At 35.0% G+C, this 13,758-nt stretch overlaps 1 protein-coding gene across 1 annotated transcript in view; it reads right to left on the reverse strand.

Annotated features, from left to right (window-relative positions):
* The window catches only part of LOC119837686 (inositol 1,4,5-trisphosphate receptor), a gene marked incomplete at its 3' end in the record, with an annotated part of 57,081 nt that overhangs the window by 23,026 nt on the left and 20,297 nt on the right, over positions 1-13,758 (reverse strand). Inside the window, exons 6-25 of the mRNA XM_038363417.1 lie at positions 11,182-11,301; positions 9,970-10,087; positions 9,414-9,526; positions 8,811-9,041; positions 8,060-8,172; positions 7,023-7,172; positions 6,519-6,603; positions 5,946-6,106; positions 4,909-5,074; positions 4,664-4,807; positions 4,374-4,518; positions 3,951-4,107; positions 3,392-3,482; positions 3,126-3,304; positions 2,877-3,032; positions 2,288-2,485; positions 1,702-1,808; positions 1,225-1,248; positions 1,027-1,103; positions 460-564 (exon numbers count right to left, since the gene is read on the reverse strand). Of these exons, the coding sequence (XP_038219345.1) occupies positions 460-564; positions 1,027-1,103; positions 1,225-1,248; positions 1,702-1,808; positions 2,288-2,485; positions 2,877-3,032; positions 3,126-3,304; positions 3,392-3,482; positions 3,951-4,107; positions 4,374-4,518; positions 4,664-4,807; positions 4,909-5,074; positions 5,946-6,106; positions 6,519-6,603; positions 7,023-7,172; positions 8,060-8,172; positions 8,811-9,041; positions 9,414-9,526; positions 9,970-10,087; positions 11,182-11,301 (2,640 nt within the window). The remainder of the gene's footprint in view (positions 1-459; positions 565-1,026; positions 1,104-1,224; positions 1,249-1,701; positions 1,809-2,287; positions 2,486-2,876; positions 3,033-3,125; positions 3,305-3,391; positions 3,483-3,950; positions 4,108-4,373; positions 4,519-4,663; positions 4,808-4,908; positions 5,075-5,945; positions 6,107-6,518; positions 6,604-7,022; positions 7,173-8,059; positions 8,173-8,810; positions 9,042-9,413; positions 9,527-9,969; positions 10,088-11,181; positions 11,302-13,758) is intronic.

The following is a 13,758-nucleotide window of genomic DNA, read 5'->3' on the forward strand; positions in this document are numbered from 1 at the left end:
CAATGTACATAATATTACAGTTCAATTCCGTTTTACGTTAGAACACGTTATGCCTAGTTATAACTAGTTGGTTGTGGCTCTTACGATACTACATACATATGTATTATCAAGCACCGATATTTTTTATATAATTTAGTATTTATGTAGAAGCAAGTTCGTGTTAAAATATGGTAAAACCAAATGTAACTAAATGAGGTACGATTGTGATTTTAAAGATGATTTTTTAGTCAATACGGTTAGTCTAGTTAAATGTGTGTGAAATGTAATTTAGCGTCATACTGTATAGTTTACAAATATTTCTAACATGGTTATAATAATAATTAACTAAATTGTAATAAAAAATACAATATCTTTAGATTGCAATTATTTTATGTAAATTATTTGTATACAATATATGTAATTAGATCCTGTTCTGATCTATTTTATGTAGAACTTACATCCTTATAAGACCTAGGTTACCTGGAGAATCTCAATAATCTTCAGCTTGGTTTCCATAACGAGCGGGTGTTTCCGCGCCAGCGCGAGCGCAGACGGGCTGCGCTGCTGCGCCCCGCCCCCCACCACCTGCTGTTTATAAATTATATTAATATATAATCATTTGCGAATTTGTTATATATAATGTTTATAATGTATAATGTTATATACAATGTGGTGATTGATTTAAATAAATCTTTACTTATTCTAGTGATCTCCATTACAGGCTACTGCTTATCGCAGACACCAGTCTTCCATTTTTGCTTAATTGTATTTTTTTGTAAATGTAGTTCTAAGACTCATTAAAATAATTGAATATTTTATTATCATATAAATGCGAAAATGTTTATGTTTGCTTATATGTCTTTCAGGCCGAAACGGAGCGATTCAATTATTCATTTGATTTTTTTGTCTCTAGCGATAATTGCGAGGCTAGAGAGTGATTAGATGATTAGATTAGAGGCTAGAGAGGATAGAGGATTTTATTCCCATGGGAATTCCTATGACAACGTGAGCGAAGCTGCGGGCGGAAATCTAGTATAGCATACTTACATTATGCGCGGTTCCAAGGGTAATGGAAGTCATCACAGCTCCCATGTCTCCAATTGTGCGAAGAACACCGCCTTCCGCTAGTCAAAGAGTAAAAAAATAAGGTAAATTTGACTATTTTTAACGTTAAATGATTTTTTTTGTAATTATATATGGAAATATAATGTAAGATTATTGGTATGATATATTTTACAAACTCACGTTTTTTAATCTCTCCTTCCTGGGCTGCTTGTAAATATACATATACTCTTTACATTTTACTCAAAATTAACACAAATATAAAAAAAATATGATATTTCTAAAGCGAAATGTTCAAAGTAAGGTAATTCTTAGCACAAATCTAATATAATCAGAAAACAAAGCTGTTCATTAGTAAAAATTAAAAAAGATTTAACCATATTTTACAAAGAATCATTTTTACCACCACGAAACATATTTTTACTACAACATCATCATTTTACCACCAATCAAGTATTATCTACACTAATATTATAAAGATGAAAAACTTGTATTTTTGTTTGTCTGTTTGTTTTGTGATGGATAAACTCAAAAACTTTAGATTTTAGAAATTCTTTCACCATGAGAAAGCTACAACTTCACTGAATGACATAGGCTATATATAACAGCTAGTTAGGCATACTTTTATCAGACTTTTATTATACAAGTACTAGAACTCACATTCGACGTCTCCAGCCAACGCGCTGGTCTCATTGAGCAGGTCCATAGCGGTCACACAGTCGAGGATGCTTAGCAAAGTCTTTGTTAGCCGTAGGAGGTCACTGAAGCTGTGAATGGGTTATTTGGGTGTTTATTTTTAACCGACTTTAAAAAAGCAGGAGGTTCTCAATTGTGCAATCTGTGCCAGTGCTGAGTTACCAACCAAAAAAATCTCGACTGTATCTTTTGGGTATGTTAATACAGCATTTTTGTACTGGGTGAACCGATTATAATGATTATGATTTTTTTTTCATTTGATGCTGTTGTCTTCTGAGTGGTCCCACTTAGCTAATTAGAGCCTAGCAGCAGACGCATGAAACAGAGGGACTATACGGAAGGATAAACAGGCAGACACCGAAGTGTTAGTTCGTAGCCTGTTAGTAGTCTTGAGTCCTTTTTACCCTTTAGTTACAGAACCATAAAAATGGATTTAAATACACACAATAATGTACGAACAATCAACATAATCATTTGTTTGTTTTAATTATACCACCAATAAAGACCAATTTTTAAATTCGATACATCAGCAAACACACACATCACGTACCTATAAAACCCGAAGTATATCAGCTCCCTGGCCAACTTGACGACCTCGAAGGTGAGCTTGTTCTGGTCGTGGTCACTAAAGTACCAGGTCCTGGTCACCACGTTGCACAGGTAGTTCTCCACGAAGCGGATGGTTGACGCGAACTGCTGTTTCACCTTCTCCCTCGTGGCGTCCGGCCCGCCGCGGACGCATTGGTAACTGCGTAGGGAGTACATACATCTTGGGTGTTTTTTATAATTTTTTTTAAGTTTGTCTCTGAAATTTTAGTTACTTGTTCGTTGAAATTGAATTGGTGGTAAGCATCTGCCTAGGCTAGATGAGATTATAAAAGAAAAACTATTAAACAATATTTGAGTTTATAGATAATTAATGTTTATTCGGTTTTGTTAATTTCAAAACACCTTTGAGTCATGATGTTCTATTTAAATGAAGTCCGTCCGAAGTATCCTGTATGGCTCATTTCAATTCTTATATTATTTGTAATAAAATCAAACAAAAGGAATACTAGATAGACGTCACCAGCCCCTGAGAGTCGCGGTCTACATGGTGCATCAGACGGAAGAGCTGTTAGCGAGAGGCAAGTACTGACTCGTGTATGTGTATCCTGTCGCACACCTCGCTCCAGAGGCGCGCGTACTTGACCGGCGTCACCGGCTCCTGAGGGTCGCGGTCTACATGGAGGTGCAGCATCAGCCGGCAGAACGAGGCGCGGACTTCGTGCGGAAGGGCACCGTTTGACATGCACCTGGTGGAAATGTTACAGATTTAAAAAATTAAGCCTTGAAATCATGATGGTGAACAGAGTGAGTAATAATGTCTCTATAATAACATAACTCACTTGAGAATAAGATCTATGTGCAGCTGTTGAGATAAACTGTTAAGCGCCAAGTACTGTCTATTGAGACACATGTTCGAGAACAGGTCAAGCTGGTGTCGGTAGTAATCCAAGATGGCCGCCGCCTCACTGCGCGGGTCCGCTTTCGCTTTAGTCGCTAATGCGGATAAATATTCTGAAGACTGAAAATAAATAAATACATTTTATAGCCGAACTAAATATTTTTTTAATATACAAATAGTATTTTTAAAGGATCTTGTCAAACAAACCTGCTTATTATTCCAAAATAATATAACGTCTTCTTCCATTGATATTTTATCACCATCTGTCGATCTATCCTCGTATTTTAAATGCACTAATCTGAAAATAAAAAAATCTATTTATTTTTCACGTCTTTTTTTTTGTTTTTAGAAATAAAATCGTCGAAAAAGCGACGTGAAATAAAGACAATTTTTTAATGCATTCTGAGTAGAGAAACCTCAGTGTTTTAGATAAGTGCGTCTGTTCAGGAAGATGGGAAAAGTCAGTAGAAAGAGAAGCTTACACGGAAAGAACAGTTAACTGTTTTTTTTTTCGATTCGTGTATAAATATAACCTCACCATGTTTCTCCTACATAATGATATTTATTACCGCCACATATCTAAAACTGCTCAACAAATTTCAAAGAAACCTCTCCCATGACAAGCCACTTATTCGTGATATCTACATAAAATTTAACTAAATACCAACAAACACAGTACATGCACCTTTTCCAGAACCGAAGTAACCACAGCTAATTAACCCCAGAGCAGTAGACCTAGAAACAAGTAATAAACCTCGGTGCGAACCTGGTCTCGATGAGGATATCAGCATTGTTGGCGCAAAGCACACTCTTGCAGATCAGCTCCTGAGTAACAGCGATGGCCTTCTTGTTGGATATGCACAGGTCGCTCAGGTAGTCCAGGAAACGGGACTGCCAGGTCTTCATATTCTTGCGGACGAGACCTGGACAATGCGTGATATAATACATTAGGGTCAAACTTCAACAGGACAACATGGAGCACATGGTGTCCAATTTGATTTAAAATCGGTTGAGTAGTTTAGGAGTCCATCGCGGTCAAACAACTTGACACGTAATTTATATATATTAAGATAGATAAATAATCGTGAAACTGGCTTTACAGGAACTCTACTAGTATAGATCGAATAGTTATCCTCTAAATTCTCATCAAACTACCATAGAGTTCACTATACCAATAGACGACACATACCAACAAAGGTCTCAATCTCGGCAGCTGTAATGTGCTTTTCCAACAGTTTCCTATTGTTGTGCAGCAACGCCGTGATGGTGTCTTCTGCGAGGATGTCGTATCCTATCTGCTTCTGCATGAAGCCGAAGTGCTTCGCTATGTACTCCTGAAAATATCATTGGTTTTTGAGTTCCTAATAAAGATTTATAGTTAGAAGTCACTAAAAGTGATAAGATCCAAGTGTGTTTTTTATTTTATACTTAATTATTTTAGCCATATAGTTGTCAAATGTCTTGTAATTAAATTTATACCTGATTCTTCCTATAATCCTGTTGACTAAGGCGCAATATCCTGTAGCATAATCTGAATATAAATTTATATGGTGCATATCTTGGATCATATAATTCTTCTATTTTTAAGAATGGTTCGCCTTCTGATGACTCTTCGAATGGTCCCTGTTACAGACAAATCAGAGTCACAAAAATGCTAAAGTTCATAGTTTTATCTGGTATTTTGCTGTAATTATCTTCGAAATTAAGTAGGAAAGAATACATACCTGTAATATTTTAAACAGCTGTCTCAATATATACTGTTCCCTGAGGAGTTTCTGCCTGTCGCGATTAGGGTTCTCCACGACTAGGTCCAGGGCTTTGGACTTGTTGGGCTCATTCTCGTATCCCGCTATAAAGTATACTATGTCTTGGAGGAGGCAGGTTAAAGCTCTGAAATAAAGGTTTATAAGGAGTGTAAAGAAAGAAACATATTTTTGTTAAGACTTTATTAGAATGATTTTAAAGAAATAAAGAAAGGCAGTAAGGTATTTTAGCTTTGGCTCTAAAGTAATAACTCACCTCTCTGGCTAATAGTAAAATTGGTCAAGTGCGAATCAGACTCACAACGCTAAGGAATCCATACAAATAAGTCCCAGTCTGTTTTCGCCGGAATATGCATTATTTACAGCTACTTTATCGTATCCTTTTTGACCCTAAGACTCCTTCGCATTTCTATGGTGACTCTTTTATTATCAATGCCATAAATTTTTGGAATTCATTGCCGATTAATATAAGACAAGCCCAAACTCTATCTAGGTTTAAAAGCCTTGTACGATGTCATTATTTAGATCTTGCTTTTAACTCGGTATAGTTTTTTTTGTTTTTTTTTCTATTTACTATTTCATGATAATTATTCTCCCTTCCATTTTTTTTTAACACACTATGTAGGTTTATGTATTATAAGATATTATTATTTATATAGTGTATATGTGTATGTATATTTATTTTATATATGTATATGTTGTATGTATATTTATATTATATATGTGTATGTTGTATGTAAATTTTTAGAATGTAGTTTTTTTATTTGTTACATATGCTTTACTTTTTACCTACCTCCTTTTAAATTATGTTGCTATCTATATTCAAGTTGGTTGCCTGGTAGAGATCATTTATAAGTGATAAGGCCGCCTTCTGTGTATCTCCTTTTTTTTAGTATGAGTTTTGTTTTTGTATTTTGTTGGCAGCACAATAAAGTGTTTAAATAAATAAGCTAGTAACACCATGTTTTATCCTACATTCTAAAATATATAACTCTCACTTCATCTCATTGTGTTCGATATTCCCCTGGTGCAGCTTCCCGGAGAGTGCGCACAACACTTTGCACGCGTCATTCGCGAAGTCCAAGTCTCGCACCTCACTGGGCGACACCGATATTAGTGCGAATGCCTCTTTGTCTTCTTTTATTACTGAACAACCCACCTGTGGATAGGAATAGCAACGCTATTAACATAAAAATCAGACCAAAGTACGTACAGACTGCAGACTTTGTTTTTTCTTGTATTATTCTATTATAGTAGTATAATTTTTTACGTGATTTTACATTGAAAAGAACATGTATGTTCACTCATGTATGTAACGTTACGTTTTCTTACTTTCACTAGAATATTTTCAAATATATACTTAATTAGAACGAATTATAATTATAAATTAAGAAAAATAAGCGGATTTGCAACAATATATATTTAGGCACACAACTATTATTTGTATACATTTTTAAAAACTGCATTTAATATGATAATAGCAGTACTCAGTATAATCCAGTTCGAAGGACCAAATAAACATCTGTTCAATATATGAAACAAAATAAAGTATTTTATATTTCTAACTATACCTTCGACATGACAGGTTTCTCTTCCTCTTGGTCAATCGGTATTGATGTGGAGTGCACCCATGTGTGCGTGCACAGGTGCTGTAACCTAGATGAATAGTGGTGGTTAAAGTAGTTTGTCAGCCACTTTTAGCCTATCTTGAAAATATTTTTAATGTTGAATCACATCACACAAATGTTTTCAGTCAGTTGTGTATTATTGATATATGTAAAATGTTAAAAGGGCTTATAATTATATTGTTTTTGAATTGTTCATATTTTATTTTAATGAAATCAAAATGTAGTTTATGTAAAATGTTCAACACACATAATCTTATACAATGAAAAGTCATTCATATGAATGAATTTATCAACTTATTGAACAATTATTTTTTTTAAATAAGAGACAATTAAGTCACTAATTCCAAAAATAAACAGATCACCACAAAACGTTAAAATCACTTTTTAAACCTAGCCTAAAAATGAATACATTATGTCTGAACAAAAAAAACAGCCCCAAACACTCACCTCACATAACTGCTCTGCGGCACGGGTGCGTCAGAATGCGTCATAGTGGTAGGGTCCAGCTCGAACAGCGTCGCGATCTCCGACGAGTGCGGCACCGACACCAGCTGGTACGCGGGTTCTGTGCTCGCGTCACTGCTAACGAAAACCTCACTGTAATTTTATTGTTTTTTTTTTTTTAATAAATCGGTAAAAAAACACGAATGGTGTGATTTCAAATGTCGAGCACGCTTCGGCACGAATTTGGAAGAAAAAAGACCGGCGTGAAATAGTAACATGCTACTGTATTTCGTACGGTGAATGAGGGAGGTTAAGTACAGCTGATGTGCAAGTTAAAGTCATAAAATTTTAATTATCTTTAACAGTATGTACATATAATATGTATTTAATTATTAACCTGGTAATTCTCTGATTAAAAGATAATACTGTATGATGATACTAGACGCTCGTCCCGGCTCCGCCCGGATATCAAGGTTCCTTTTTTATACCCAGGGAGAATTTATCAGAATAAGTATCCTATCACCTGTCCGTATACCATTACATCAAAATCCGTTGAGCAGTTTCACCGGGATTCACTAACAAACATCCAAACAAATAAACTTTCACATTTATAATATCAGTGAACAAACACAAATACTAAAGTCACCCTTTTTTGTAGACTTGTTCTAATTTAAAATTACTGAATCAATACATAACTTTTAGCAGCGGTTGCTACGGTTAGGCAAGAAACGCAGGTTCGAATCCTGCCTGGTGATCAAATTTTTTGTATTCTTTCAAAACTTAATTTTTAGTTTTATAGCATTGAAATGCTTTTTATAAATGAGAAATTTTGAAAGAATAGAAAAAATTTGATCACGAGGCAGGATTCGAACCTGCGTATCTTGCTACGGTTAGGCAAGATACGCAGGTTCGAATCCTGAATCGTGATCAAATTTTTTCTATTCTTTCAAAATTTCTCATTCTTTCAAAACTTCTTATTTATAGAGCATTTCAATGCTATAAAACTAAAAATTAAACATAACTTTTATTTTTTTACCCACGTGGTTTTAGTGCAGGCTTCAGCGGCTAGATAGTGTCCAGTGGCGAGGTGTTTGAACCGGAATATCGAGTTCCAGTGTCCCGCGCCGCCGCGGCACGGGTCGTGCTGCACTACCTGCAACATTATAATTATTAATTACTAGCTGCGCCCCGCGGTTTCACCCGCGTAAGTCCGTATCCCGTAGGAATATCGGGATGAAAGTTGCCTGTGTGCTATTCCAGTTGTTCAGCTGTCTACGTACTAAATTTCATTACAATCGGTTCAGTAGTTTTTGCGTGAAAGAGCAACAAACACACACACATCCTTACAAACTTTCGTATTTATAATATTAGTAGAATAGGATATTTGAATACTATAATACTGAATTACAATTATAATTAGAATATTACGCTGGAGATATTTAGACGTAGATTCAGTTCAACTTAATTTTTAAATTAAAGAAATACCAAATGACCTTAAGAGTTATGAATTGACCATAGATAATATGAGGAAAACGTGGTATAATGTTCACAGTAAGCATGAAGAGGCCTCTACTTAGGGGTAAATTAAGGCTTAAAAGAAGCGGGCGAAACCGCGGGCAGGGAGCTAGTAAGAAATGCATTGACAGCAGGATAAGACTTATGAGATAGTATTTTTATTAATGTTTTGTTACCACTTTACAACTACTGTGACAGTAAATAATATAACATCAATAATTTTAAATGTCCTACCACGGCACATTTTTTTTAATTACATTCATTTAAATTACTAACCTCAATTTCCCACAAAGCTTTACTACTCGTCGCGGCCGTGGCACTGGATCTGCCGGTGGTCCTGAGAAACACGTGCTGTCTCTTTCTATACTCGTCCATTGTGAGGAACTTCTCTTGCTCCGCGTGAAAGAGACGCACGACATCACCACCTTTCAGGATCTCCTCTTGGTTCTCTTTGTGCTCGAGGAATAGTGTAACTTTCCAGGATGTGGATGAATTCACCACGTTAACCTGAGAAAATTAAATACAGTAATAAAATAAACGGTAGTATACAGTAGAAATACGCATAGAAATAACAATTTGGAAATTTATTATTATCTCTGCTATATTGACGTTGGTAATGTTATAATATAACATGTTCATTATTATTTCAGTTATCCACAAAACAAACCGATGGAGATGTATGTAGATTTTAATCATCCAATTTATGCCTTCTCAGGACGAGAGTCTCGAATAAAACTCACAGAATCCAAAACCTCCATACATCTTGCATTAGCTGACAGATTATTTCATTTACACTTGAGGCAAAAGTTTCAATCAAAAAAAAAACCTTAACGCAATTGATACCATACAGTAATTGCCATAGAGTACAAAATACCTTACCTCCATACATCCCACATTATCGGGCAGCTCATGATTAGCAGACACGTGCAGCACTTGCTGTCCCGCATTCACGGGATTTAATATAACCTTGTCTCCAACCACCACATTATCACCTGAAAATATCATTGGTATTCAAATTCGGAGCACCTTTCTATACAATGAAATAGTTTCTATATATATGACTAGACTATTTTTGCTTAGATATTTTTAAAATTGTATAGAATAGAATGCCTGATAAGGACTATCAGGGATTAACTTTTACATATCTATTGTTTCAGATATATTTTAATTTGATAGTCCTTGTATGAATTATGTTAAAATCCCATAAAATTACTAATATATATTAATATACCACGCAATATCGTGAAAACGTCTTTATACCGTAGCCACACATCAATCAAATTAATCATCAAATCATAGGAAAAAATTCAAAAAAATTATTAACCGACATTGAATGATGCTTTATTTATATAACTATGAAATTATATCTGAACGAAATTCCCGGAAACGGTTGGTGAAATTCTTATAGCTTTACTTAAAAAAAAAACATTCTTACCAGTAGATCGCAATTTATAAAAGGGTATGACGTAAAACCAGGATCCTTCATTGCCGTTTGCGTCCAAGTGGACTCGCATCGCATTTTTCTCCAGTAAAGCGGGTAGTCTTTTATTTACCTAAAACACCGAAATGTTACTATTAAAAGTATGTCTGGAATTTTAGTGGGGTAAGAATCAGGTTTAATTCGCTATTTCTTTACAAGCTTCCTATGTTATCAGGGATTTTACGTAAGGTGTAGACTTTTTTTAACATAGGGCTCAGGCTGTTTCCACTGAGAGATTGGACAACAGCATTTTATACATGATGTGAAGAGAAAAATATCTAAATATGAATTATCTAAAACTTAGTTAAGTATATTTAAATGTGTTCAATTTTAATTATTTATTTTAATTACTATTTTCTACAAAAAAATGTCTCCAACGTCTCCCCTAAACACGTTGGAGACATTTTTTGTATCCCTCAAGATTCTAAAATGGAAACATATGACAACAATTTCCGTTCAAACAACATTAGATCCAAAACACAAAATGGAAAACCTCTCGCGTTCTAGGGAACGTCGGTTAAATACAAAGTAACGTGTAACACACGCGACGCGGAAAATTAGCGAACCGTTAAAGTCTCAGTCATAACAACAATGACATTAAGACTGCCCCACTTCTCATTGTGAGCAATGTAGATGCGACAAAAGGCTGGATTGAATACCAGGTTTCTTGTTGTATGTATCAAATTTCCACTTTTTGTTATACATGTGATTTCAGGTCTCCCGTCAACATTTATTCAGATTGGAAAGGTTTATAGGGGGTTGAAAGAAAAATAAGGCATGTATCAAGGAATAGCGATTTTTTAATATTGCCATAAAAAAACATAGGAAATATGAAAGAGGCCGATTTAGAGTATGAGCAATGGATAGATAACAAAAAAAAAAAAAATCGTTGGTAAATTCAAATACTTTTTGATAATAATTGTGTAAATTAGTCTGTATTATACATTATAGTTTTTATATGAACAGCTCTATAGTTTTGTATAAATTTCTATATAATATATTATATTTCTGTTTTTTGTCAACTGTCAAAGTGTTAAATCAAGATATAGAGGCTGAAATTTGAATGATAACTTTTTATATTTGTATGAACAGCAACTATAGCAGGATAAAGGTAAATGTGAATGAAGCTACAATTACATAGAAAATAAAACCATACAATATACATACCGTAAGATATTTATTGCTCTTGACGTGCAGCAGCTGTATCACGCTCCCGTACTGCACCACAGTGCCCAGCACCTTCGTATTTTCCATATCATTCTGCTTCTTCTCGATTTCGGCGGCATGCTGTAGGAAATTAAGTGTTTATTACGACATTTTACTTAGGAAAATATATTTCATTATCATCGTCATCATCAGCCCATATTTGTTAACACTGCATAAGCCTACGGGATAGTTTTCTCTCATAGATAGGCATATGTATTTTAGCTTGTACCCTCGAAGTAATTCGATGATGCTTACGATTATATCGCTGCTTTCGTAATATAATTGTAATATAGTAATAAAAGTTTATTTCTTATCAAATTACAAATAGCTTAATAAGAGACAAGATTACAAAAATTGTAATATGTTGCACACGTTCTAGGCTGAATTCAAATAACATGCCTTTGTGGACAGGCACCCGCTCCTTTCCTTAAATGACTACAAATATGCCTATAATGAAAATATATCAGATTTACTGATAACACCCAAATGAGAAGAGAAAAAAGTAAAAAAAAATAATAAAATGAATGTGTGTGAGAATAGGTAAGTATGTATGTATAACGCAGATTTGATGAACTTATGTTTGTCAGCGATACGTGCAGTAGAACTCGGATAGTAATCGTTAAAAAGAGTTCGAGGGAAATGTCTGAAATAAATGAAGTGGGAATGAAACGGTTCTGTCCTATTCTCCAACTTCTACGATATGCACACTGCATTGTGGTATTCTTAAGACGATTTTTGTGTATTTTTAAGATGACATTGTGGTTTTTTTCTGGAGCTCGTGTAAATTGCATAACAGAGCGTGATATAAATGAAGATAACAATTCATAAATCAGCATAATCTAAAGAACACAATTTAATCGTTTCATCCATTCGAATAATAGCGCCATTCATCAAAGTTACGGGCTTTAGTGACGTTAACAAATATCCAAGGGGCGGAATGTCTCAGATGTTGGAAATATAAGATCTTTGAGAAATAGCACACTTGGCTCGGACTCGCTTTTTGATCTGTCTTCGATAATAACTTTTTGATTGAAGATTTGTGTTGGCGCTACCGGTATTTTATAATCGATTTCCGGCTACGAGTTAAAAAAATTAAGACAATTTAAATGCAGATCACATAAAATGTGTACAAATTTTATGTATCGAGTACTTGTTATAAATACCTATATATATAAATAGACCATTTTTTATAACAAACGAGCTATATTAATATCATTTCTCGTATTTTACAGCATTTAGAAATTAATTGATTAACAAATAATTGATAATAATGATGATCGATTAGCATCATGTGGTTGATTTATAAACACGATATCTCGAATACACGATAAGTTTAATATAGCTGGTGTTAGTGTCACGCTGTCCGCACGAGAGCCGAAACGTATGTACCTCTATGCACCACACACGCTGATACCTACAGAGAGGTTCACACTTCACACGTTTCGGGTGCCAGTATGGCGGTCAGCGTGTCATAAGCGTGACTCTAAAACCAGCCTAAGACTAAAAATACATTAGATAAAAACAAAATAGCCCGATTTATCATTAATCAATTGTTTTATTGGCCACAATAAATTGTTATGTCACGATTGGAGCTACATACGAAGTCGATTTCGATATCACTGTAATTCTCAGAAGTTGGACAACTTTGGTCAACCCAATATCGAATATCACAATAGACACCGGATTTTCAATCAGCTTTATAAACACTACCAAGAAATGTATTAGGTGTATATACTGTGTACCGAGAGCAGTGGTGGCTCAGTGGTGAGAACCTCTGACTTCAAAAATCGATAAGTCGGGGTTCGGGACCGGGCGAGCGTGCAGGAAATAAATTGATTTTTCAATTTATCTGCAGATGCGGATAACATCACCACTGCTTAAAACGGTGAAGGAAAACATCGTGAGGAAACCGGTGTGTCCAAGAATCAAAAGTTCGAGGACATGTGACATCTGCCAACTCGCACTTGGCCAACGTGGTGGATTATGGCCTGAATCCTCATATGAGGCCTGTGTCCCAGCAGTGGGAATATGTATGGGCTGGTAATGATAATGACTGTGTACATTTTTAAGCGTTTCGTATTATACAACGCCGTGCTTAATGTTGATACGACTATATCCACACAACCTTAACATTCATGTTTTTTTTGACGTTTAATTTTCAAGACACCAACATGGTTTCGGCTCGCTGATTGTGTTAGCCGACTCTAGTTAATTTCAACATGCGATAATAATAATCTTTTAGAAATTAAAAACTTTTTAACGGATTCGGAGCGTGGTCACGGGGAAGCCGAGACACGCTCGCTGTAAAGTGTTCGAAACGTCGGGTTAATAATATAATGAATAAATCGCGTTTAAAATCCGTTAAAAAGTTTTTATTTTCTAAATGTATAATACTCGCGTAAAATCAAGCACAAGAATAATAATCTTTTTTTTTACATCTCTATTCACATATAACAAAAATATAAGGGGGGTAAGGGGGAGAACGGACCTAACATCTTTCCGGCCTCAATTGTCATCCTCACCTGCACGCACTAATAG

The sequence above is a fragment of the Zerene cesonia genome, chromosome 28, assembly GCF_012273895.1.
Source record: "Zerene cesonia ecotype Mississippi chromosome 28, Zerene_cesonia_1.1, whole genome shotgun sequence".
Taxonomy (NCBI): Eukaryota; Metazoa; Arthropoda; class Insecta; order Lepidoptera; family Pieridae; genus Zerene; species Zerene cesonia.